Source organism: Populus nigra, chromosome 14 (assembly GCF_951802175.1).
Source record: "Populus nigra chromosome 14, ddPopNigr1.1, whole genome shotgun sequence".
In the NCBI taxonomy this organism is placed as follows: Eukaryota; Viridiplantae; Streptophyta; class Magnoliopsida; order Malpighiales; family Salicaceae; genus Populus; species Populus nigra.
The window spans coordinates 5,159,090-5,184,607 of NC_084865.1; the positions used below are offsets into that span (position 1 = coordinate 5,159,090).

The 25,518-nt window shown below is 32.0% G+C and overlaps 3 protein-coding genes across 3 annotated transcripts; 2 read left to right on the forward strand and 1 right to left on the reverse strand.

Annotated features, from left to right (window-relative positions):
- The first annotated feature begins 1,753 nt into the window (after window positions 1–1,753).
- On the forward strand, window positions 1,754–2,747 carry LOC133673587 (nuclear transcription factor Y subunit B-3-like). Its single transcript, XM_062094462.1, has one exon. The coding sequence runs from the start codon at window positions 1,862–1,864 to the stop codon at window positions 2,531–2,533; it is 672 nt and encodes a 223-aa protein (XP_061950446.1). The 5' UTR covers window positions 1,754–1,861; the 3' UTR covers window positions 2,534–2,747.
- Window positions 2,748–6,147: 3,400 nt separating this feature from the next.
- On the forward strand, window positions 6,148–10,748 carry LOC133673011 (protein CPR-5-like). The gene is made up of 5 exons (XM_062093603.1): window positions 6,148–6,616; window positions 8,086–8,142; window positions 8,488–8,523; window positions 8,646–9,371; window positions 9,975–10,748. The coding sequence occupies exons 1-5, from the start codon at window positions 6,275–6,277 to the stop codon at window positions 10,497–10,499; spliced, it is 1,686 nt and encodes a 561-aa protein (XP_061949587.1). The 5' UTR covers window positions 6,148–6,274; the 3' UTR covers window positions 10,500–10,748.
- LOC133673013 (protein HEAT INTOLERANT 4-like) lies at window positions 10,673–16,637 on the reverse strand. The gene is made up of 14 exons (XM_062093604.1): window positions 16,168–16,637; window positions 15,736–15,774; window positions 15,594–15,647; window positions 15,416–15,479; window positions 15,200–15,258; window positions 14,309–14,433; window positions 14,138–14,197; window positions 13,153–13,211; window positions 12,779–12,858; window positions 12,538–12,576; window positions 12,045–12,107; window positions 11,912–11,959; window positions 11,702–11,830; window positions 10,673–11,179 (listed from the first exon to the last, which is right to left on the reverse strand). Exons 1-14 carry the CDS (start codon window positions 16,333–16,335, stop codon window positions 11,132–11,134), a joined length of 1,035 nt encoding a protein of 344 aa, XP_061949588.1. The 5' UTR covers window positions 16,336–16,637; the 3' UTR covers window positions 10,673–11,131.
- Window positions 16,638–25,518: the final 8,881 nt, after the last annotated feature.

Genomic DNA, 25,518 nt, shown 5'->3' on the forward strand with positions numbered 1-25,518 from the left:
TGATCCAAAATCAGAAAGGGAAAAAGATAGAGCTTTCATATACGAATATGTATCTGCATGAAGACAGGAGTGGGGGTAGTTTGCTAGCTTCCATGGATGTCCAATCCATAGGTAGGATTTATTCTACCACTTATTCATTAGGTATAATTAGGGTGGCTCAAATTATAACATACATTTCATGTTTATCAAGAAAATGTGAGAGGATGTTGCTAGCTTTATCTAGCTTAATTGGTAATCAAAGTCACTTAAAATTGTATGTGTTTGTGTGTGTGTGTGTTAATGATAAACTGTATATGCTTTCTCAAGGCATTTGTCAAGAATTCGGAGGAAAAATCGAGAGAAGAAAGAAAGGTGTATTTATACCCTTTATTTTGCTTATTTACAAATTGATCCCTAAGTATTTTAATGTCTTAAATTGGCCCCTTCATTCTTTTAACCAATTTTAATTGTTACATTAACTTTTTCATTGTTCAATTGTCTCCTTAATACCCCTTTAAAATAATTCTCATTGAAATTATATTTTTATTTATTATTTTATATATATAATTTTTTTTTACCGAGGTTTTACATTAATGCTTTTTTTGTCCCTTAATTTAAGACAAGTACAATTTCATCCTTTTTCTATCGATGATATTTGCTTATTTAACTCAAACCTAAAATAATACAATTTCACATTTTATTGTCAATGATTTAACTTTGACATTTCAGCTCTACATGTCTGTTATGGTTTTTTTACTTTTAAAAAATATATTATTTCGCATAAAAAAATATATTATGCGCTTTATTATCATGTAATTAAATGAAAAATAAACTTTGGGATAAAAAAATTATTTAATCCGGTGACATGCATAACTTTCATCGCGTGTGTGTTTGGTTGACTCAAATTCACTCTGTTTTTTAATCATATTTTTTTTCACTGATTTCATCTTTCAATATTGAGTTGATTCGGGATTGAACTTTCTAATTTATTTTTTAATATTATTTTCATGAGTTTACAGGTTAGCCCAAGTTAATCCAGGTAGATCAATTTTTTTCACCTTAGTATTTAATCAAAATATCTTTCAATTCATAGTTAAAATCAATATTTCTTTTTTAGAAAACATGTTATCAATCAATCAATACCTGAACATTTTCTTTTATCCTCGAAAGAAATTCTATTACTGCCCGCAGTGAAAATCTAAATCAAGTCATTACATACTCCCTTCTTGTTGAAACAGATGAAATTAATTACTGGGAAATTACAAGAAAAGGAACATGTGAATGTGACATGATGCTGGGTTCACCTTTTTTTTTTTTTTCCCTAGAGCCATACTTTGTTCGCACGCATGCACTTTTCTCTAATGATTTGGGTTGATAACTAGCTAGAAATGTTTGTTTGTGGTCCAAAACATTCCTAGTTAAACCTAGCTAGGGTTCAGTAATTTTGACAAAAATTAACGAAACCTGCAAGGATTGCGTGTAATAAAAATAGAGAGTGGCAAAACTAGGTAACTTGGCCTTGTTCCCCATGAAACACCTTGCACAAGAATCACTACCTACCTGATATTTAGTTCCCTCAGTGAAGACTCATAAACAGTTCTTACTTTTAATCAAGATTCCATACTTCACAAACCATTCTTTGCAATGGTTCTGATCTCTCAAGTGCTTGTGTCTAATTTCCTTTTCTGTCCACATCAAGACCGCCTTTCCACTTTTTTATATTTTTGGCCTCTTTACCCTACCTCTCCTAGCATAAAAGCCCAGACCCCTCTCGTTAGATTCTACAACCAAAGCTTCAAGCAAAAAAAAAAAAAACACCTGTTCCCTCTCCTCTCCAGCTTTAGCATCATCTTCTCTTCTCCTGTGTATTTGGTTGCCTAAAATGACAGGGAAAAGGACCCAGATCAGCCCAATTGGAAGCCCCTTGTCTGAGAACATCTCAGAAAGCTCTTCCAAATTAGAGCAGGACCGATTCCTCCCCATCGCCAACGTAAGCCGGATCATGAAGAAATCCCTCCCAGCAAATGCAAAGATATCCAAAGAAGCCAAGGAAACTGTCCAAGAGTGTGTCTCTGAGTTCATAAGCTTCATCACAGGCGAAGCATCCGACAAGTGTCAACGAGAGAAGAGGAAGACTATAAACGGTGATGATCTTTTGTGGGCTATGAGCACACTAGGGTTTGAGAATTACGTTGGATCCTTGAAGGTTTATCTCAACAAGTATAGAGATACTGAGGGAGAGAAAAATTCTATGGCTAGACAAGAGGACCACTTATCTCCCACTAACCATGGTTCTCTTGGTACTCATGAAACTATCAAAGTCAATGGTTCTCCTTCTCTATCAACTGGGATGGATCTTCAGAGTTTTAACGCCGGACTCTACTCACTCGGCACGGAAGTAACAGCCAAGAGCTATGGACAAAACACAAGGTTCCTTGGTTATCAAGAGAGTTCGATGGTTGGTGATTTCAACATGAATAAGATACGCGATCATGGAGACAGGAATGGCAATATAGCTATGGCTGGTCAGCTTCATCACGGGGTTGGCTGGTAGAGAGATGTTATACACACACACACACACACACACATAATTATGTAAGCTTATTTCTTTCTTTGTTAAGTTAATTAACTATCTACATCTACATGTCCACATATATAAAGTTATTGCAGATTCTCTTGTGCTCTTAAAAGTATGAAGATCGTAGAGCTTCGAAGAATCTCCATGAAATCTTATGTCTGTTCATTCAATACATAATTCAATTACTACACTCTGTTTGTTTAGGAGTACTGTATTATTCTTGTGGTAACACTTTTTTTTTGCAATCGATCAATATCTTATACTGATATGTAAAAGATGTTAGCCATATGCATGATGGCCTCTAAAAATTCATCAAATATCCAGTTTTAATTATATGCAGACCATAAGGAATAAAAGAATTGATCTGAAGAACATAACCTCTTAGTATAGTACAGCAGTCTATTTCTAAACTCAAGCAATCACGCAAGCTAGAAACAGGTCGTAGGGACTGTGAAATCCACACTACTTTCGCTTCTATAGCTTGTGAGATTAAAACTGCAGTAGTTTATCTTCTCAGCACTCCAAACATGAAACACCAGCCCATGAGTGAAGCTGAAGACCAGGATATAATGATTTTGCAGAGTCAAGTGAACCACAGCAATTAAGTAGTAGTGAGTTTAAAGGAGAGTGATAAAGTTAACGAGGTTAGTAACAATTCCAAATACAGCTGAGCTAGCTAGTCAACCTCAAAGAGACAGCGATTGTGTAGGTGGGAATTGAGCCTCTAACCCCAAATGCTCAAGTCCAACGATATTTCATCAGGGATGACTACTAGCATCATCCTTAATTCCAAAATAAATCCGAAGAAGAGTCGAAGATCCAAGTTGAATTGGAAACGGGATTCTGGAAATGCCTAACCAAGAATCAATCAGGTTAGAGTCAAAATTCCGTTATTGATTGCTGGCGTTCTCATGACTAGTCTCTAAAACAGGTTCACTAGCCTCCTCATCATGGGTGCTTCCAAAACTGCTTCACTGTTTTAATTCATTTTGCTACTATTAGTGTCGTGGACTGGAGCTGTTGACTAGTCTCAAAAACAGGTTCACTAGCCTCCTCATCATGGGTGCTTCCAAAACTGCTTCACTGTTACCATTAGTTTCGTGGACTGGAGCTGTTTAACTTGAGATCTAACAAGGGAAACACACAAATTGTTACTGTGAATGTTAGAGATCAATTTGACTACCACAGAAAGTGGAGGACTGTATTGCTACCTTGACAAAAGGGCCAAATTCCCCACAGGGAGATTCCAGCTCGACGTAAACCCCAAACTAAGATCAATGAAGATTCTTCTCAAAATAAATTCATCTGGTATCAGTTCATTTCATCAGTTCATCATTTTAAAATATTCCGATGGTGCACGATATTTTATCTAGAAAAAAAAATCACCTCCACGAAGTTTGCGCTCACCCCATAGTATTCGGGCCAGGTCTGCATGCGAAGACTGCGTCGTCTTTTTTCTCCTGATTCCACCTCGAAAGTACTCGGCCCAGCATTATAAAAAATTCTCACCTACTGGCAGTGGCGCCTACCTTTTCTCCCACTTTCTCACCACAAGGACCCCCATCGAATATTTTTCAAGTTCGAATGACTCAAAACTCAACACAGAGCCACACACAAACTTTTTTATACTTCCAACGAGAGATTCTCTTTTTTTGACCTTTGGCTATTCTAGCCAACAAGTTACTAAAATTCATCTACCTTTATATTAATAACGGTGCAAAACACATAATTAACAGTCTTCGTCAACATTTCCACCTATCACTATTATACAGTTCTTTACTTTTCAAGATGAGCTACCATAAACCAGATTTATAAATACATTGAATCATCATATATAAAGGGATTACTTTTTCATATTGAACATTTTCAAATTTAATATATATTTTCTCTAAATTTTCTCATGACATAAATATCAAAAAACATTTCATTTTATAAAAAACTTGTTTTGTTTCAGAATTTACAAAGTCCAAACATCAAGCTCATATGAAAAACTCAATTTCTGGGTAAAGTTATTCATAACTTTAATAATGATATCGCTTGTGAAAATTAAATAAAAAGTTAATTCATTTCCTTTCACTACTCACCACAACTCTACAACTCTTTCATAGTTGACAAAACTCTAAGACAAAATAGAGTAATTGATCTTCTTACCACAAGGACTCTGACTTCCTCAAATCTCCAACAACTCTTCCATTAGGTGCAAATATTTAATGATGTGGTTATAACTATGAAACTATATTTATGCACTCTTCCTCCTAGATAATAACAAGCTCTCATGTATACACCACTAAGTATGTGAAGACAACTAATGAGATGGGGCAGAATGAATTGCAAACAAGTAATGCTCACACTCCTACTCTTAAAATGAGTTACATTCATCGCTCTTATATGGGATGCTCCAAACGAGGATTTAGTCACTATCGATCTTTATCTAAGTCTCACTCATTTACCCCTCATAAGAAAAAAAAAAAACTTATGCATGACACATGACTTTACAAGCTCCTAAATACAGCCCCCATCAAGTAGGAGAATCTTCACTTTTTCAAAGAGTATTGCATACTCAACTCTCTAAATTCTCCTTAAAAGCCAATGATGTAGGTAAAAGTTATAAAGATAGCAACAACATAAAAAATATAAGATTTGATGGACGAAAAGGGTTGTAAAGGTGAACCATAAATTCATGGTTTTATTCTCTGAAATATAATTCTAGTAGTATTTGTCTTATTATAGGTTTATAAGACCTTTAAATAAGCCATAAAACCCTACATTTACTAGAAAATAAATATGAATCTAAAAGCATAAAGAAAATTAACACAAAATCTAAATTAAAATAATAAATATGAAAAACTAAGAAAAATAACAAAATTAACTCAAACAACAACTTTTGAGCCTAATTTTGGGAGAACCAATGGTCCAATAAAAGATGAAGTCACTTTGAAAAGGAAAATTATATGTAGAATCACCTGGAAAATTTGAGTTCAGTCCAATGGTATCTTTTATTATTGCCATTTTAAACCGTTATCCTAGCTTGACACGACCAGACCTCCGTTAGAGTCTAAACCTATTTCATTTATCCATAAAAACAACTGTTAGGTCATCTACATGGTTGGCTATGAAAAATCTCCATTCAATTAGTAAATCCTCACTCAAATGCTTAAAACATTTAGTTTCCATAAGTCCAGCTATATCATCCATCTTAAACAACAATGAGGGACTTACATACCCTCGATATCATATACAAAATATAAAAAGCATTACAAAGCTTGTCACATAGGACAACAATGTTATATGCAAAGTTCTTTCATAGTTTATACAAAGCTCATCATTGACAATTTAAAATTATTATTTTTTTATGTTTTTTATCATTTTAATATGAGGATATTAAAAAATAATTTTTAAAAAATAAAAAATATTATCTTAATATAATATTTTAAAAAATAATAATTAACATACTTTTAAACACCCACTAATAAAATAAATGCATTTAAATACATACACGAAAATTAATCAGAACAAAAGTAAAAGTACAGGTACTAAACTTAATTATCACAAGTACTAAACAGTACAGACAGACAGTCCCACCGATAAAAAAACATCCTTGGACGTGATAACTCAACCCTCCCCAACACGCGCTCTGTTGTTTCCGATACAACTTCTAATAGCTTCACAGTCCTCTCTCTCTGGTAATAATTTTGAGGAGGCCTCCTCTTCTCTTCCATGGACACCGATCCATCTCCCTCTCCTTCTCTGAAGATCCAAGAACCAACGCCCACTGATCATTCAAATCCAGCGGTGGAGAATGATTATAACCTTAAACCCACATACAGAAAAAAGAAAAAAAGAATCTTTAAAGACGCAACCATAAAGCCGCCGCCGCCTTCGTCATCTTCTTCTTCCTCTGTTACTGCCTCTATGAATAGAAGTTCGCACGTAGCATACAAACGACGAAGCCCCAAGGTGGTTTTTGCTCCGCTTAGGCACAGGGGCGGTGTAGGGGATGGTAATGTGGAGGCTATTGCATTACATCTTGGGATGTCTTTTGCTGCTGTTGTTGCTCAGGTTTCTTCAATTTTCTGTTTTGCAAGCAATGAGATTGAAATTAGTGGTTTTGGTTCATAAAGTTTGGTTCTTTTTGGTGTCTGTTTAGTTTCTTAAGGTGATATGCTTGCGTTGGGCAATTTTAGGGTTTCCCTTTTTTTTGGTTATATGTTATTCAAATTTGTATGCTACTGGTTCTTGCTTTTCTAGGTTAAATATGTTGATTTGTTGGAATTGAGATAGATGGTTTTGGAATGCTATGGAGATTGTTGGTAGATTTTCTTATGTTGTGGAGTGTTTAGCTCTCTGAATGCACTTTGAGTTTATGTATTGACTTAGATATGCTGCCACGGAACTCCAACGTGGGTTACAAACCTTTGGAAGTTAGCCTTTGATTAACTATATCTTTCACGAAATTCAGTGATTGACTTGAATAATGTTCTGTAAGCTGGTATTACAATGATTAAGGGTTTGGTCTGTGAATAAAAGGTTTCTAAGCAACTGTATCAAAAATGTATGGATTTAATGTACAATTGAAGGTCATTAAGATAAATGTAAATTTCTTAGAGACAGATATCCACCTTTTATCCATTGTTTTGGTGCTAGGGGAAAGCAGTAGGGGATAGAGACAGACCTTTCATGCTGTTATTAATGTGGATGTTCTATTGCTATTTGCATACCGCATGGCTTGCAGTTACTTGCATGCTTTTACTTGTATGTGCGTATATTGTTAGTTGCATGTTTCTTATTTTGCTTACATAAATCTTTTCAAATCTATTAGTCTCTTATGGCTTACTTTGATTTGTGCATTGATATGTATCTAATTAGTGTATCCAAAGCAGTGTCCAGTATTTTATTCAACACTATGCTTGCAGTCTAATAACATTTGGTGGTTGAATTAATTTTGATATTAGGTTTACAGTTTACAGTTACTCATGCAATGAAAAGTTTCATCCTTGTGGGATGTATGTTTGTCGCAGCAGTTGTATTCTTTTAATTTGTATTACTTGGTGAATCAAAAGGTGAACTGGACTCTGCCTTCTCTTAAATATACAGAATAGATTGGTGATTGGTTATGAAGTTAACCTTTAACATCTTCAGAGCTGTTTGTTTGAACCTGAGATCTTGACGTTTTGTATTGAGTCATGACTGCTATTTTTATCAATAGTCTTTCGTTTTTGTAAAATGAAAACATTAGAAAAAAATTAATTCCATTTGTCTTCCTTTTTAAGGTTTTGTTTTCACTTTCTAATTGTCATATGTATACTATTAGCTTTTTCTCCCTTTGGTTTCATTCAGGAATGTTCTGTGAGATTTCTGATCTTTCTAATGAAATGACTTGCCTTATGAAAAATCTCATTAAAAACATGCTGATGGCTTTTTCACAGTAATGGTGCAAGGTCTAAAGCATCTTTATCACATACCCCTTTTTTTAATGATTAGTATTTGTCGGTTGATATTGTTCATTTGTTGCTTTTTGTTTATTGTAGGTTCTGGAGAGGAAAGATGCAGCCGGTGAAAGATTGTCTGTTGATCATCTTTCAATGGTAAATTTTTTGCCTCTTTCAAGACTAACATGGATTTTATATTCACCTCTCAGAAATAGATCTTTGAAGTCACTATTATGGTTTGACATCCCTTCTGCCGTACATTTTTTTATTCTGCATATGGCAGAACATGGTAGTTTTGTCACTCAAATGGACTGTTTGTTAAACAGTTCATGCAATCAGATGCCCATCTAGTAAATTTTTCACTGCAGCTCAGTAAAATCACATGAATTAGACAAATTTGCCTTTGCATGCTTCTTCTTTGTTTCGGAGTCTGTTTGTTCTAATTTTATTGATGTTTGGAATGTTGGGAAAACCGAACTTAATGTGTCTACTTTCATGCAGATCTGCACTTCAGCTGTCAGAGAATCTTTAGCCAGTGTAAGCCAGACCTTAACTGCTCACTTATCCATTGACTCTGGCTTTACAAGTCAAGTTCCTTCATGTACTTATCAACATCAGGAAGGCCACAAAATGCTGACCTTACACCCTATGTGCAACAGGTCTTTGGTGACAAATTTGATTTCTTTGCAAGAAATTTTCAGAATTCATTTGGGAGCACATTGAGTACTCTTAGATTGATTGATGAATCCTCTATCAACAAGAGACCACCTGCCTTAATCCACCAGAACCTAGATATTTCTGCTCCAGACAGGACTCCCAATAAAAGTGTTGGCTGTGCCAGTAGCACCGGTATCAAAGATTGTGACTCAGAAACAGACTTGCCCACTACTTTGATTGGGGATCAAACACATATACTTGAAAAGGTAGAAGAGAACATATCCGTGGGTTGCTTGGGGCAAGAACTTGCCCTTCACAGACAAACCAACCAACTAGCCTGTGCTCCTAGCTCATACCCTGTAATTAACATGTTTAGCACTATTGAGAGATCTGTTGTCGAGCAAGCCCGTTCTAATGACCTGAAGGAAATAGAGATTGGTCTTGCAATGAAAAAATTGAAGTTGGAAGAGGACTTGTTGAATCTCACCTCAGAATCAAATTATCTGGGGAGATCAAAATTAGTAATGGGCATGTCAAAGGCATCCTTTGCAGTTGACAAGTTCAAGACTCAATTAGAAGACACAAGGCATGCTGAGCTGCATAGAAAGTGCACGGACTGTCTTGTTGCTGGTTTGATCATCATGTCTGCCTCGCTATCATACAGTGCATATGTTTATTCATACAAAAGGATCAAAGAAGCTACTGAATCCTGCTCTCTTTTGCACAAGGCAAGGACCATGTCTTCTTGCTAATGTCATTTGATTTAGTTTCGTGAGATGCCTGTAACCATCATTTTGTTGGTTTGGTGGTCTGCTTCTACATGCTCTTTTTCTAGTACTAGATACTAGCGAAGGTGCTTCCCCAAGCAACAACAGAGACTACAGAGAGGCTATTAAAAGAGTAGTTTTAAATAGAACTATAAAATCAGGAGCATATTAGCGCGGGCCTTGAGGTAGATGGTAAAGGTAAGGACTTGGGAGTTGCTTGGGCAGGCTTTATAGTCAAATCATTCCATAATGTTTGAAACTTGATAAGCAGAATGGAAATTGTGACCAAATTCCCTTTTTCAAACTTAAACATGATTTAGCAATCTCGATCTAAAACAGAGCCCTAACAATGAGCAGAATGGAGAATTGTTTTATCTCTGTCATGTGTTTTGAACTCTTTCCAGTTTTATAATATTGGGTCTATAGATTAAACAATTTCTATTCCATTCCTTAAGCAACAGATGAGATGATTTTTTATTTTCTTTGCTCTATATTCTTCTGCCCTAGTTACAATCATACCGGATGTCTGGGAAATATTTTTACGTTTCTGGTTATCTGTTTCAGGAGTCCAAATTCGGGTGGTCCGTCAAGCCTTTTTCATCCTTTAATTCCTGGCTACAGTTACTCATGTGTCAAGTTCAAGTTGTGAGCCAAATGGCATTTGGCATCCTAATTATCCTTGCAGTTGCTTTTTTGCTTGTTCAACGCTCCTCATCTCAACACCGGACAATGCCAATAACTTTCATTCTGCTGCTGTTGGGAGCTGTCTGTGGTTTTACTGGCAAACTTTGTGTTGATACACTGGGAGGGAGTGGACCGCTCTGGCTTCTGTATTGGGAAGCTTTATGCGCGCTGCAGTTCTTCTCAAATGTATGTCCATCGACTTTGTTCTGTCTGCTTCATGGGCCCATCACCGTCACGGCCATCGCCCGAGGGACAAAACCTAGCACAATATGTCCATATTGGCTCCGGCGATCACTTTTCTACGCTACTTCCCTCCTGCTTCTACCATTGTGCTGTGGTCTCTTGCCATTTGCTGGCCCTGGTGAATGGGCAGATCATTTTTTATCTGGTAAAACGGATGATTGAACAAAGAGTTAGAAGCCAAGGAAAGCTCCCCTACATATTCGCTGATCAAGCTTCCGTCTTTCTGTATGTAATTTACCTGCACTGTATGCCAAGTTGCCCAAGAGTTATGTTTGTGCTGAAAATAAATAAGGTGGGCTGCTGTGTGAACTGACATGTTACTTTATCCACCAATGTACCTCAAACAACCTGGAAAATTTAGAACTGATTACGAAAATAAGAGCTACAGGGGCATCCAGTCATTTATTGTAATGTTGAGATGCTATAACTCGTTGTTTCGGGACTAAAACTTATGGTCATAAAAACTAATATGTGGATGAAATGGGCGGGAAACCAAAGAGAAATCCAAGCGACAAGTGGATTTCACTGCCGGCCGATCCCTAGAAAATGTGAATAACCTCAACAATGTATCTTACAAATGCCTGCTAAAGTAAAAATGTGCGCCTGACTGACTCTCAAAAAGTTTTGAAACTGTAAAGTTTGTATCTCCTGTGACACCTAGAATGATAAAGTGAAACTGTGGCACCAGAGGCATGCCTCCTCCCAGCTTCATGGTAAGCAAAACCTTTAAATTTAAATCTTTGCAGCCAAAGCAGGCTTCAAGCAACTGTCATCCCTGTCCTAGATGTATCCCCTCACAGAACCTCATGAGCCTTCCCATAGTATCTGTTTATAAATGATGCCTGCAAGGGAAAATCAGCAAACATCACAAGGAATTCAGAAATTCACTTCATGGAAAAAGGAAAGTGCAAGGTCTGAATATTCTACTAATACTTTATGGTCTACCCTCTTTGACCAGGGAAAATCTACTAATACTTGGAAATCGAGTGAATTAAGGAAACAAATCTAGATGTTCCCTTGAGAAGGTAATCATAAAGGTTGCAAACTGTCTGAACCACAATCAGAATTTTTTTTCTTTTCTCTCAGTAATTCAAAGCATAATACCGAGGAGTCAAGGCAGGGCATCACATGCTGTACCCTGGAAGTACATAAAGGAGGTCAAAACTGCCAAGCTCTCTCCAGGTGACATTTCAATGATAAAAAGTCAGAGGTTGAATATTCAACAGGCTGTCCCAGGGTAAAATGTCTCTACTGCAATTAGATTTCCTATTCTTAAGAAAAATTAATAGTAACTATAAACAAACTCTATTAATCAAAAGCTGCTTTCACAAAATGATGTCCTTGTGGATATTGTAACACTCTACCTTCACTTTTGATATGTCAGGTGTATCAGGCGTTTGCACAGGATAGAACTTGTAGAACCTCAGATTTTCTATCGCTCTTCTAGTTTCCTCACTCATTTCTTCCAGGGCCTTTCTCCTGGCTTCCCTAGCCTGCACCAAAGGAAACTTGTTACAAAGCAGCTAAAGACCTCCCACTTGCACTTGCAAACCAAACAGAACCAAACAAGTTACCTCTCTATTAGCTTTCTTCGCTTCTCGAACTTTCTCCTTGACAAATTCCTAAGAAAACAAAGATAAAAGGTTCAATTATTAACAAAAATAAGATGAAACAATGAAATATTTGAATATATTTCATAAAATTCACCTTAAAGGCATCCTTTTGATCTTCAGATAATTCCTCCTCCTGGATCAGCTTATCAATGAACTCCTGCAGGTTAATAGATAGATCTTAATACAAACTAGTTGTTCTTTCTTTACATGGGTAGGGAGGTGGTTCAGGGAAGAATTTTGTCAGAGTTGAGAAATGATAGGACAAATATATTCCCCCAGAACTCCTGGCAGCAAATATCAAGGCAAGGTTTGTACTTATCAGGTGAGGAGAGTTCAGGAATATGTTACTAGGCATACACCATTTCCACATAATTCCTTCAAACATGCAGGAGACAATCCAATTCTACAAACTGAAATGGTAGGTTTACAAGATGACTACCATAGCCATTAGTTCAAACCAATTCTTCCATAAGGCCAAATGTCATAGTGGTTATCAAGCATTAAAAAGAATGAAGGAATGAATAAAGCAACTTCATGAAAAACCATCCAAGTTAAACCAAGACAAGTATCAGAAATAAAAATCATACCTGAAGTTCATCTAATTCCCAATCAAATTCACAGAAAATCTGCAATTACCAATGCTAAAAGGTCAATTTGCAGAATCGTATATCAGTGCTACACTTATCATAGCAACTAAACTAAGCACGACAGTTTGCTTAACTGACAATATAAACTATAATTTCTAAATGAATCTCAACTCAAGCTATCTGCAACATCCAAAGGTTTTGGTTTCCATCAATTCACTTCTTTTACATGCTATTCACTTACTGGCTTTGGTTCTGATGGGAAAATTATTTGAACCTCAGTGCTCTGCTCAAGCTCATCTTCTTGAAGAGGGTTGTAGAAATCTGTCAAAAAAGGAAGCATTTCAGAGGAATAGAACAGTCCCCCATACATTGGCAATAAGAGATGACAGAACGCTAAAAGCTGATACAGGAGCTGTACTATCCTATGCTCTGATTAGTCAAACAAGCAACCAAACATGGTTCAGCAAAATTTACATGTTGTGGTCCACAAACTTTTGGTGCTCGTCAGAGCTTAAGGGGCACTTTTTTCCATTCTTTTCACAACAATATTTTAGTACAATGAAGTTCGTGTGAAATACAGCAATCTAAACATCATAAAATTTCCTCAAAACTCACAAGGTAAGCAGTACTCGTATTTCTTGATCCGATCAATCTTCAAATGTTTCAAAGCAGCCCTGCAAGCAATCCATATGCATAAGCAACAGGAATAGGAATAGGCACATGCAAAGATACACACACATCATAGTATCTGAAAATTTCAATGAAACACTACAAACCTCAATAGTGCTCATAAAAATTGTATGCTCGTGTGTATTCAACATCAGATGATTAACGAATCAGAGAAAAAAAGAGATTTACTAAAGTGAAAATGTTAAAAATAGAATCTGCTGAAGGAAGATCTAATTGTAAGTTTTCATGTCTATTGCAATAACATGCTCGCTGTAAATTTTCTAACAGATCTATGAACATAACAGTGTTGAACCTTCCTCTTGCTTCTATTTTGTTCAAATTCAATCCCTGATGTGTCATTATGTGTCATTATTTTGTTCAATAGATATTGAACAGAATGCCATCCAATTGCCATATTAGAAGGTGCATATAACAAAGGAAAAATTAGAAATTAGAAACCAGAATATAGCAAAAGGATAAGTTATTTCTGTTAAATGAATATTACGATAATAGTTCTCAAAAGCAGAAACATAGAACTGGATTATCCAACAAAAAAAAAAGTACCAAATCAGTTGTCCACAAATGCCCGTAAGAAATTTGAATAAAATGTAGGATTGTAGTATATATTTAGTGAAAATGGGAAGCAATAAAGAAATTGAAGAGCAGTCTGTCCTGGCAACTAAGAATCTGCATACAAAAACCAATGGATAACTAAGAATCTACATACAAAAACCAACTTCCTATCAGAACAGTGCTCCATACATATAGCTCAAGGAACTTTAAAATGCAAATAAAAATATAAATAAATAAATAGTCAGGAAGATTGAGAGGGGGGGTCAAGTAATAACCATAGAGAAAGATACAACCTCATACAAAATACTAGATATTATATGATATCTATAAATATAAGATTGAGAGGGGGGGGAGGTACCTTCTCTGAGTGCAACTCAAAATAAAAATCTGATGTCTCAGTCTATCAACTCGGCTTTCTCTGGAGAAGGATTTAAGTTACAAAGAGACATTGAACAAAAAATGCAACTTAAGAGATTATTTGAGAAGAGAGAGACTCCATGAAATCAATTAGAAATCTACTTTGGAATACCTGTCTTCCAAAGGTATATAAGGAACCCAGTCCATTTTCATTTGCTTCATGGGAATTATTTCTTCAACCTCCCTCTGAACTGACTTAATTCCAATCTTATTAGAAGGAGGGAAAGGAGATACAACCTGTAAAATAAAATGTTTAACAAAGAGAAATGCAGCAAAAAGAAATGACAAACTTCCACTAATTCAAAGGATTTTTTCCAGGAAAAAATAAAAAGACTAGAGGCACTTGTCTTCACAACAACACCAATCAGCAACTGTAATTCTGAAATTAGAACAGATGAAGAAACATGTGATGAGGCAACTGTTACGAAGAAAAAAAGTGGTGTTGGAAAAGTAACAATACTAGACACAAATGCTCAAGCTCTTTGTCTCTAGCCTTGAGAACCACACAAAGTGGATGTCTTCGTAATAAAACAGAGGCCTTTTTAAGTTCATTTTATATGAGGTTCGACTACGCATAAAGGTGGGGACAATTGCAGAACCAGCATTCTCACTTCCCAACTTTGAAAGAGAGTTCTATGATCCTGCTATTGCCATAAAGGAAATATGAGAAATATAGTGTATGGGTTCTATGACCTTTCACTCCCACAATGTGCTTTAATGCAAGGAAGCACTTCTCGGACATCTATATCTAGGGTTTTTGAAACCTAAGATCCTTATCATACAAGGTTTAAGTAAGTGTAAAGGTGGGGATAATGTAAATGCCATAACCAGACGCAAAGTTAAACCTTGTACAAAATGAAGTATGTTGCTTTTATCATGAATAAAAAACGAATTAAAAATATATGATGATAAGAAGTTTATAAAGTCCACTCCTCAACAAATTTCACAGATGAACACATGTACATTAGATTACATGCAAAAGCAACTGTTTCAGTAAACTTACCGCCACCACTGCAGGTATGTAGATTAATATGTTTTCATCCTTGAAAGGAACCAGTTGAGCTGAAGAAACACAAGAAACAAAGTAAGATTCACATGACAAATGAAAAGGACAGCACACGGGAAAACCAAGCAAAAACAATGCAATGTCCACCCATTTAGAGAAGCCTGTTTAGACTTTAGAAAAAAAATTAGTGTTTCAAGTTAACAAGAAACTCACGCTCTGTACACCCGAAAAGGTAAACTGTCTTCCCATGTAGAACACCTCCTTCTTCAAATGCATTCTGACCAGTAAGAGTTGTAATTTCAGTTTACATACATGCTAAGAATTATCTGCGCCGCTACTCTACCAAAAAAATAACAAAAAAGAAAGGCTTGGGTTATTTGATGACATCCACCTCTAGATTAGAGAAATTCCAGTTAAATCCGTAAACCTTGTCCAATTGATCCCACTGTAAACCAAAAAAAAAAAAGAACCATAAGCAACATAATTAATTCAGCCAACAAAGCAAAGAACAGAATAAAAAATCAAAACCTAACCTCTGTACCGACGGGGAATATTTGCTTCCATAAATCTTCCTGCTTAAGAAAACAATTTCAGAATGCTTACTTTTGAGTTCCAACATAAAAACAACAGCGCACTCTCACAAATTCAACCAAACAAATTGCAAAATAGCCTTGCTATAAAAACACTACACGGTTTAAGAATTTTAACCTAACTGAGCCAGAATTCAAAAAAAAAAAACTGAACTAACAAACTGCATCTATTGACCTTAAACTTAACACTAAACTTTTCCAGTCTTTTAATTAATTAATTACCAATGTAATTAACCTAAGAAAAAATCCGATTTTATTATTTAAAAAAAAAACCCGTTAAGAAACAGAACAAGTTATCCATGAATTCTTCAACAAAAAAATAATTAATTAATTAATTGAAACAAAATAATGCGAGTGAGTGAAAGATTAGAGCACCAAGTTGCGCTGGTCCTCGAAGTATTCAGGTTCGGGTTCGGGTTTGGATGCCTTGACCCGCTTAGCTCTAGTAGGTGGCTTGGTCGATTCGGCGGTTTTGTGGTTGTCAGGAGCAGGAGCAGCTTCTTCTTCTTTCTGGCTTCTCTTTCTCTTGGCTCCTTTCCTCATTACTGATGGATTGATTTTCTAGAGAGAGAAAAATGAAGTTTTTTTAATTTAACGGATCGAAATCGATGGATCCGGATTCAAATTTAGAGAGAGAAAGAAACAGAGAGGGTATCTTGGTATGGTTTTTTCAAAAGCGTGGAATTGACGCGGGGAGACAGATAGGGTTTTCTTTCAATTTTTGGGTTTTAACAAATCACTATTTTAAAGGATGGCGTACGGACAACGCCGGGCAGATGCGGTGAAAAAAATGGGAAAACAGGTGGCTAAAGTTTGAGTAGCATATCACCGGCTGTATTACCCGCCCAGCTGCAAGGCACTTATGAAATATATTTTTATTTAATTATATTATAATAATAATAATAGATATTCCTAGACAAGATAATGAGTAGAATTGTTGAGGAAAAAAAAATATTTTTTTGTCAAAATTGTCTTTTTCTATTCATTTGTTAGCATCATTGTTTATTGAATAAAAAGTAAATGTAATCAGAAAAAACAATATTCACAAAAAATTCTAATAATCTGAATTAAAAAGAAATAAATGTATATTAATTTTAAACAGTAGGAGCTACAGCTCACAGGCACGAAAGGACCATCTTAGACTCATGAACCAATCTTCATTAATTAATTTTTAACAATTCCTGGGATTTCTTGCAATACAAATCTATAAATTATAAATTATATTATAAGTATTACAAATTATAATTATAAAAAAAAAAAAACTAAACCTCATTAGTGTAAAATGGACCTTGGACGCACAACCAGAGTAAAATGTTAGAAAATCAAAGAAATCACTTACCAGTTGTTGAAAGAATATAAAAAATTCTTGCCTAGTAATAAAAGTTTGGAATTAAAGAGTTTGTTTCCCTGTAATTTCAGATTTGAATCCTATAATTACTAATATGATAGCGGCTTATATGATCGTTAACTTCAGGACCTAAAAAATTAGTCGAAATACGCGTAAACTGGTTCAAATACCTACGTTAATAAAAAAAATAAAAAAAAAACTTTGGATATTAATCATGCAGGAAAAAGAAACAAACCTTCAGGACAACAATTAGCAACAGAAGACAATCCCTAGAAATGCAATCAGCATTGAACAAGAGATGGAATTCTTATATATGAGAAGAAGATGAGAAAAAACAACAAATGCCTCACCACACATTATTTTATTTTAAGAGATCGGTAGGTTTTTTGTAGTGGTTATTTTTAAAATATTTTTTATTTAAAAATATATTAAAATAATAATTTTTTAATTTATTTAAGCAAATTTAAATAGCAGGTGTCAATTGAAACAACATCATAGAATAAATTTCACTGGTAACTTAGAAATATTCAAGCAAAGTTAGTGACAGCACATAATGACATATGTACAAGTAGCAGGATTCATGCAACAGCAAGAGAACATTATAATTATAAATTATATTATTAGTCTCATGCTTTACTATTCAAATGTGTGCGCATCACATTTCACTTGTGGATTTTTATAGTGATTTTTTTTTTGTTATTTTTTTATTCATCCTTTTATTGTCTGTTTTGGTGTTTTCTCAGTTGATAATTTTAATTCTTTACATTTCCTTGATATATGAAGGTTTAATAAATAACTTTAACCTTGATTATGGATCAATTTAATAAGATATGGTTTTAATTTATGATACGAAGATAAAATTAAAAAAATAAAGATCAAACTAAAAAATAATCTTTAGTCCCCATCCTGCATTGACTTTATTTTAGGTCCTTTTAAATTTAGAATTTTATGTTTTGATACAAAACTTTAGTTTGTTTATGTTTCAGTTATCGTGTTTGAGAAGAGGAGAGAAAGTCATCGAAAAATAAGAAAGAAGAGAGAAAGTGGTCATTTTGCCATATTCCAACGATGAGAAAAGTTGTCCTTGGTGTTAATAAATTTCATTTGACGAGATGAGTTATATTAAGATGTTTTTTTACCCTTCATCTTGTTGAAAAAAATAGATCGGGGTTGAGAAAGTTTCTCTTTTGGTTTAATTTCATATTCTCGTACCAATTTAAGAGTGTTTTGAATTAAAAAATTGTTTTTCTAAGGTTTTAAGAGTGCTTGTTAGGGTTCTTAGGTGAAAACAAGTTGAAAAATGGTGTATTGGGTCCAAAAAACTGCCTCCCAATTTTCTAATCACCTGTCCGGTGGTTAGAATTTGAAAAAGTAGATAACGTATCACATATATTTTTTAAAGAAAGATATTTTTTTCGCCCCTGAAACCAAGCAAAAAAAAAAAGTCACATGCTCGAGCCTACATTGTAGGCATACATGCTTGTCCTTTTACAAAAAAAAATCAGCCAAATGCATTGGCTCACCCAAGCTCAGGTGTTCGGTCTTTTTTTAGCAATGTGTTTTATTTTTTTCTTTAACTTTAATTAAAATTCATTTAAATAAATAAAATAATAATTTATTTTTTATATTATTTTATTAAATATCGTTAAACTTTCACTTTGTTTTCGAGTAATATTGTAGAATTCTTTTTAGAACATCAGCCACCGCCATTTTTCTATAGCCCTTCATAATGCTTTTTATTTTTTAAAAAAATTATTCAATTGCTTCACTATACATGCTGGTTTTTATTATCGGATGATTATATAAAAAAAATTCAAAACATAAAGTTGTTAAACCTAACTGGGTCCATAATAAAAGCACAGGCTTTAAAAGTGAATTTGGATTGTCCTGGATCATTCAAAGAAATCATTATCTTAGTAAACACAAAAAAAAGGCTATAACTACTTAATAGACATAAAAATAAAGGGGCTAGAACCACATTGTCTTGATTTTTTTCTTAAGTCAAACCAGTTTTGTTCGGGTTGTATTTTGAATAGCTAAGTTGACCAAATCATATTTGATCCACCCTCATCCAATTTGATTTAAAGCATTGGCTAAGAGCTTGAGCTGGGTTATCTTCATGTCCGCTAAATTGAGTTGGGTTTTGTAGCACTTATAAAAAATCCTTCACATCAACATTCAAGTGGTGTTTTGTTCTTATATTTTTTAAAATCTATTTGCTTCAAATTTATAATAATATTAGTTTTCTGATAAATTGCTTTTATAATTATGATGAAATGTCTAAAAATAAATATTATTGTAAAACAAATTACGAGTAAATGGATTGCATTAAAAAGATAAAAGGGTTTCAATAAGAGAGATACTTTCTTTGTCCTTATTTCAAATTGTAAAAAAATATTTATTTTTATTACTTTTTATTTTTATTAAATAGAGAATATAGAAAAAAAATTGTTTTTTTTAGTGGAGAAAAAATGATAAGAAATCATATTAGCAAATTAACATGTTTAAATGGAACCTGACTTGTTACTATTCTTACAAAAAAACAAAATTATTGCCATAGTTAAGTATATAAGAAATAAAGAGCTAGTCATATTATGAAATTAAATATCTAATATACAATATTTGTTAACTTTTTAATTTAGTCTTGAGTTAGTATTAATAATTCTCTTTAACATTTATTGATAGGTATAAATCTCTATGTTTTTATTAAAATTGTAATTTTTTGTGGAAAAAAATTGATAAATAAAGGAGTTGTATTAGCAAATTAATTCGTTTCAATTGGAACTTGACTTATTACTATTCTTTAAAAAAACAGCATTATCACTATATAAAATTAGAGGGCTTTTATGATACAAAATCAGATATTTTAATTTGTATTATCTCTTAATTTTTTGACTTAATATCAAGATAGCATTAACAATTCTCTTTAACATTGATTGACTCTTATAATTCTCTGTGTTTTTATTAAACACACATCAAAATTTTAGTTCACAATTAAGATTGTTCTAGCTTCTAGGTGCTAGAGAACATGCTAATAATGCCTTCAAAATTATTTTTTGTGTTTAATATTTTTTTATTGAACTTTGATTGCAGTGCAGGTAGAGTAGTTAGTAGAAAAATAAATTTATAGACGAGTGTTTACTCAACATTCACTATTCACATAAACTTACATCGGGTGTGATTATAGAATAATCTAGATGCTTAACTTGTCGAGGTGTCCTGTTTGTTTTTATGTTTTAAAAGTGTTTTTGTAAAAAATTAAAATTTTTTATTTTTTTTATTTATTTTAAATAATATATTTTTAGTATTTTTAGATCATTTTGATGTACTGATATCAAAATGATTTTTTAAAAATATCAAAATATTATTTTAATACATTTCTAAATAAAAAAATATTTTAAAAAGTAATCTCAACCACACTCCCTCCCAGAGACATACTAGTAACTTCTTGAAATTGGCATTAACTCGGTAATGCTTGCCTTCCGAACTCAATAATTAGTATGCTCGTAGAGTTGAAACTCAAATCTTCTCGTTAAGTAGTGAGTGAGAAGGAGATGAACGTCTTTATGGAAAAGATTGATTTCAAAGGTGATCTGATCCATTTTTCCACACAAACTTAGCTTTTTATTCATTGCATTATGCAATTTTTACAATTTAAGAGGAGCATCATTGTATGCTTTGGTCCATGTAGTTCTCTATATTTATATTTTGATTATAAAATGTTATTTTTCTCATATTTCAGTTCTTGAAAGTCAAAAAATAAGAAAAATCACCAAAAAAGGTTTAAAGATGGAAAGATTTTGGTTAGTCACATTCTAATAATAATAAAAAATCAATCTTAGTGTTAATAAATTTACATTAAATAGAAAAATTCGATTGAAGTTGATTGAACTTTAATCATATAAGGAAAAGTATATGAAAATTTTAAAGTTTGTTTTTCTTTGATTTTATCTTATTTTGAGTTTTTAGACTAATTAAAGTATGATATGGTTTTGAAATAGTATTATGGAATTTTCTATGATATTTTTTTAATGTTTTTAAATAAAAATATGTTAAAATTTGAGTTTTCAAGTCTGAAAACTTAACACACAATCATTGAAGATGATTGAAATTTATTACAATATAAAACATGTTATCTTTTCAAGCAAATGATATGTTATTTGTTTTTTATTTAAAAAAAAAAGATAAAGGAGCCTTTTTTTTTTTTTTAAGGCAAGGCTATTGGCGGTTCCTTAATTTTATGTTTTTTTATTTTTTTACATTATAAAATAAAACCTTTTTTAAATAAAATAATTATAAAAATATTTTAAAAATTATATAATGATACCATTATTTTTTATATAACATTAAAGATTCTTGTGGTAATGTTAGCAATTACTTTATGCATAATTATACATGGACTCATATATATATATATATATATATATATATATATATAGAAAAAAAAACTTTTTTATGAATATTCAATAGGAATCAAATATTTTTTTTAATTTTTATATAATATTGTTTTTAATTATTTTTTTAATTTTGACATGCAATCACATAAAAATTATCAAAACATATTTTTTTTCTAAAAAAATCATGCTATGAATCAAAAGAGAAAAACAAAAACAAGAAAATTGAGTTTTAACTAAAAAAACCTCTTGGCAAAAAATTATAAAAAAAAACTATTTGTCAGACATAATTATGTTTTTATGGGTTTTTGAAGAAAAAAAATATTTTTTTTTCATGTTAAAGATGTGTTGCTCCCTACTTTATTATGAAAGTAATTTGGCTTTCATGTATAAAATGAACTTCCAATATAAATTAAATAAATCAGATTATGCGCATATGCTAAGATTTTATATTTGGATAAGAAGATTTAAAATTAGAAAAACACTATTCTTTGATTGAAATAGAAACCCGCAACATAGCGCGTACAATCAAACTTGTTCATGCTAAGTGATTTTCATATAACTATAGAATAGATTATTGGGCCACCCTAACGTGTTTTTTTTTTTAGCAAAAAATCTAAACCATTTAGGGTTAACCTGATCTAGGTTTAAAAATAATCTGGATGACTGGTAAAAATATAATTTGATTAAAAAATATTGAGACAATAAAATATTAGATTGATCAAGGTCAATCCAGATTAACCTGTAAAATCCACGATCTAAGTCACAAGACCATGATAATCTTGTAAAAATTAAATTGAAACACATTATAAAGCTTAATTATCAATCACTCAATTTTGAAGGATGAAATTAAAAAAAAAAAACAAAGTCAACATAGATTAACTTACTAAACTCACAACTTAGATGATGAGATCATAATAACTTCATAGAAATCATATCAAAATAAATTATGAAACTTAATTTCCAAATAACACAATGTTGAACGATGGAATTAAAAATAAAAAATAGCATGAGTCAACTAATGTTAACCCGTCAAACCCATAACTTAGATAATGAAATCGAGATAATTTCATAAAAAACAAATCAAGATAAATTATAAAGGTAAATTTTCAATCAATCCAATGTTGAATGATAAAACTAAAAAATGAATAAAAAATATTAAAAAAACTCAAAATCAACTTAGATCATAAGACTAAGATAAACCCATAAAAAATTAATTAAAATAAAGTATGAAATTTAATCCCAAATAAATTAAACAATTTGAAAAAAGAAACTAAATAAAAAAAACTAATTAGTTATTAAACTTACCTCTCTTTTTTTTTAATGTTTGTTAATAGATAATAATTAATAGTAATAATCATGTTCTTGGGCCTAATAAGATGGGAATTATATTTTCTAACCTAAATTATAAATGTTTAAGTCAGGTATGAAAGTAGTAATCACTAGATGATTTATCTTCATTATGCTATAGGTCAGGTAATTTTTAAAAAGTGTTAAAAAGAAAAACATTCAGGCATTACTAATGTATTTTCAAGAAGAGAAAAAATTTAAATCGTGTAGAAATTGATATGATATAACTTAATCAGCTTGGCCAGTTTAGAGACAACCTTGACAACCAATAAAAAATATAGACTGACTAAAAATAATTTTAAGACAACATCTTTTTTAAAAAAATTATTGAGATGACAAAATATTGAATCGACTCGGGTCAACCTAGGTTAACATGTAAAATCTATTATCAGGATTACGAGATTATAATAACCTTATAGAAAGCAAATTGAGAAACATATTGAAGTTCAATTCTCAATCAACAAAATATTGAAGAATAAAATTGAAAAAAAATCAATTTAAAAAAGGACAAAAAACCCGAATCAATCCGAGTTAACATGTCAAACATAAATAATGAGACTGTGATAATGTAATAGAAAGCAAATTAAAATAAATTATGAAGCTCAATTCTCAATCAATCCAGTATTTAAGGGTGAAATTGAAAAAAAAACATATATTATAAAAAAGATTAAAAAAACTCTGAAACAACCTAGGTTAACATGTCAAATTTGGATCACGAGATTAAAATAACCTCATAAAAAAATTAAAATAAATTATGAAGTTCAATTCTCAATCAATCAAACATTTAAGGGTGAAATTGAAAAAAAAAACATCAATTAAAAAAAGGACAAAAAAGACACGAGTCAACCTAGTTTAACTCGCTAAACTATTGACTCGGGTCATGAGATTGAGATAATCTCATATTATATCAAGTCATATCATATTTTTCTAAGTAAGTTTTTTTGTTGGTAGGTTTTATGGTTGCATTTAAAAGGATATAAGATTTATCATCCAAATATGAATTTTCACTTTATAGGTGGCCTGCATTATACCATGGGTCAAGTTAGATTTTTCCTAACATAAAAAAGGATGTCCAGGAGATGATAGCGTTTTTAAAGTAGTAAGAAAATTTTCAGACCTGGTTTATTGATTTGAATTAGTTTATTAAGCTCAGTTAATTTAATAATATGATTATAAAAAAGTCAACAGCAATAAAAAAAACAAAAAAACAACAATGACTAATTAAAAAAAATGAACATTCGCCAATATTATAAAAAGATACCCTCTAAATATTATTGAAATGTTTCAATGATCTTATTTGATAATAAAATAAAATTAAATAAGAACGAGATAACCTCATAAAAAAAAATCTGAAGCTCATTTACTAGGAAATCAAACGCTAAAGGAAGAATTGAAAAAAATAATTAAAAAATGATAAAAAAAAACTGACTCAAACCAGCATACTAATTTTGTGGCTATGTTACAAGGGCAAGATAACCTTGTACAAAAGAAATTGAATAAAAAACGTATTCTCAAACAAGCTAAATAATAAAAGATGAAAATAAATAAAAAAACCCTGATTTAACATGGGTTAACTCAACTAACTCGTAACATGAGATATGAGATTGAGATAACTCTATAAAAAGAAAAGCAAAAAAGATCACGAAGTTAAAGGCCTAATAACCTAATGTTGAAGGATGAAATTGAAGAAAAAAATTAATTGTAGAAAGAAAACCTAAAAAAAATCAAAGTTAAATAGAGCTAAACTTCAAAACCCATAACTCAGGTCATGAAACGAGGTTACTCCATAGAAGGCAAGCCTAAAAAAATGACGAAGAAAAAATTTCAATCATTCATTTAAAAAAAAAACAAATAAAAATCAAAAGAATGAGGATCAAATTTGGTATAAAAGTTTAATGAAATAAAACAACGAGGGATCAAATTAAAAAAAATAAATAACAAGAGATAAGATTGAAAAATAAAATAGATAAAGAAAATAATTTAAAAACAAAAAAACTGCAATCAACTTAACAAAAAGGACGCAAGTGTCTCCTACCCGTCAGTGCGTGCATCAACCGCTTTTCCTTTGAATATAATATTGCATATTCATTGAAATACCAAATTATTTCATTTTCAACTTGATTATAACAAAAAAACCAAGTTAAAAAGATGAAAGCTCATTTGCACATCATCTTAATGATTTTTTATTATAAGGGTTATTCTATCATTTTACCGTGTTTGGAAAAAAAAAAAAAAAGATGTAGCAGCTCTTGGGTGTCAGTTTAATATTTTCTTTTTTTAAGGATAATTAAATGATTTTAACATGCTAAAAAATATATGAAGACCATGTGCCCTAATCAATTTGGTAGTGAGCTAGTATGGAAAAGATGATATTAACCCTATCAATAAAGCCATTAGTTTTTGTTGAGAAGGGTAAAAATATATAAAAAAATCTTTTTGTATGTTGGTCGATGATGGATTCTTGAGCTTTTTTAAGTTTTTTGAATTTGTTATGTTTGTTGTTTTTTATAAGTTTTGTATTTGTCTTGATTATATTTTTTCATTGATAAGGGAATATTCTATGTTTATTAAAGGATATTTGTTTTTATAATCAGACCGATTTTCAATTGTTTTTTTGAAAAATTATTAAATTAA

What these genes read in the sequence shown, in the direction of transcription:
- LOC133673587 (XM_062094462.1), top strand. Translation starts at nt 1,862, where the DNA reads ATGACAGGGAAAAGGACCCAGATCAGCCCAATTGGAAGCCCCTTGTCT.
- LOC133673011 (XM_062093603.1), top strand. Translation starts at nt 6,275, where the DNA reads ATGGACACCGATCCATCTCCCTCTCCTTCTCTGAAGATCCAAGAACCA. An exon ending in CTGTTGATCATCTTTCAATG is followed by an intron (nt 8,143 to 8,487) that starts GTAAATTTTTTG and finishes ACTTTCATGCAG; the next exon opens with ATCTGCACTTCAGCTGTCAG. An exon ending in TCAGAGAATCTTTAGCCAGT is followed by an intron (nt 8,524 to 8,645) that starts GTAAGCCAGACC and finishes TATGTGCAACAG; the next exon opens with GTCTTTGGTGACAAATTTGA.
- LOC133673013 (XM_062093604.1), bottom strand. Translation starts at nt 16,335, where the DNA reads ATGAGGAAAGGAGCCAAGAGAAAGAGAAGCCAGAAAGAAGAAGAAGCT. An exon ending in TATATACCTTTGGAAGACAG is followed by an intron (nt 14,198 to 14,308) that starts GTATTCCAAAGT and finishes ATCCTTCTCCAG; the next exon opens with AGAAAGCCGAGTTGATAGAC. An exon ending in CGAAGAAAGCTAATAGAGAG is followed by an intron (nt 11,831 to 11,911) that starts GTAACTTGTTTG and finishes CCTTTGGTGCAG; the next exon opens with GCTAGGGAAGCCAGGAGAAA.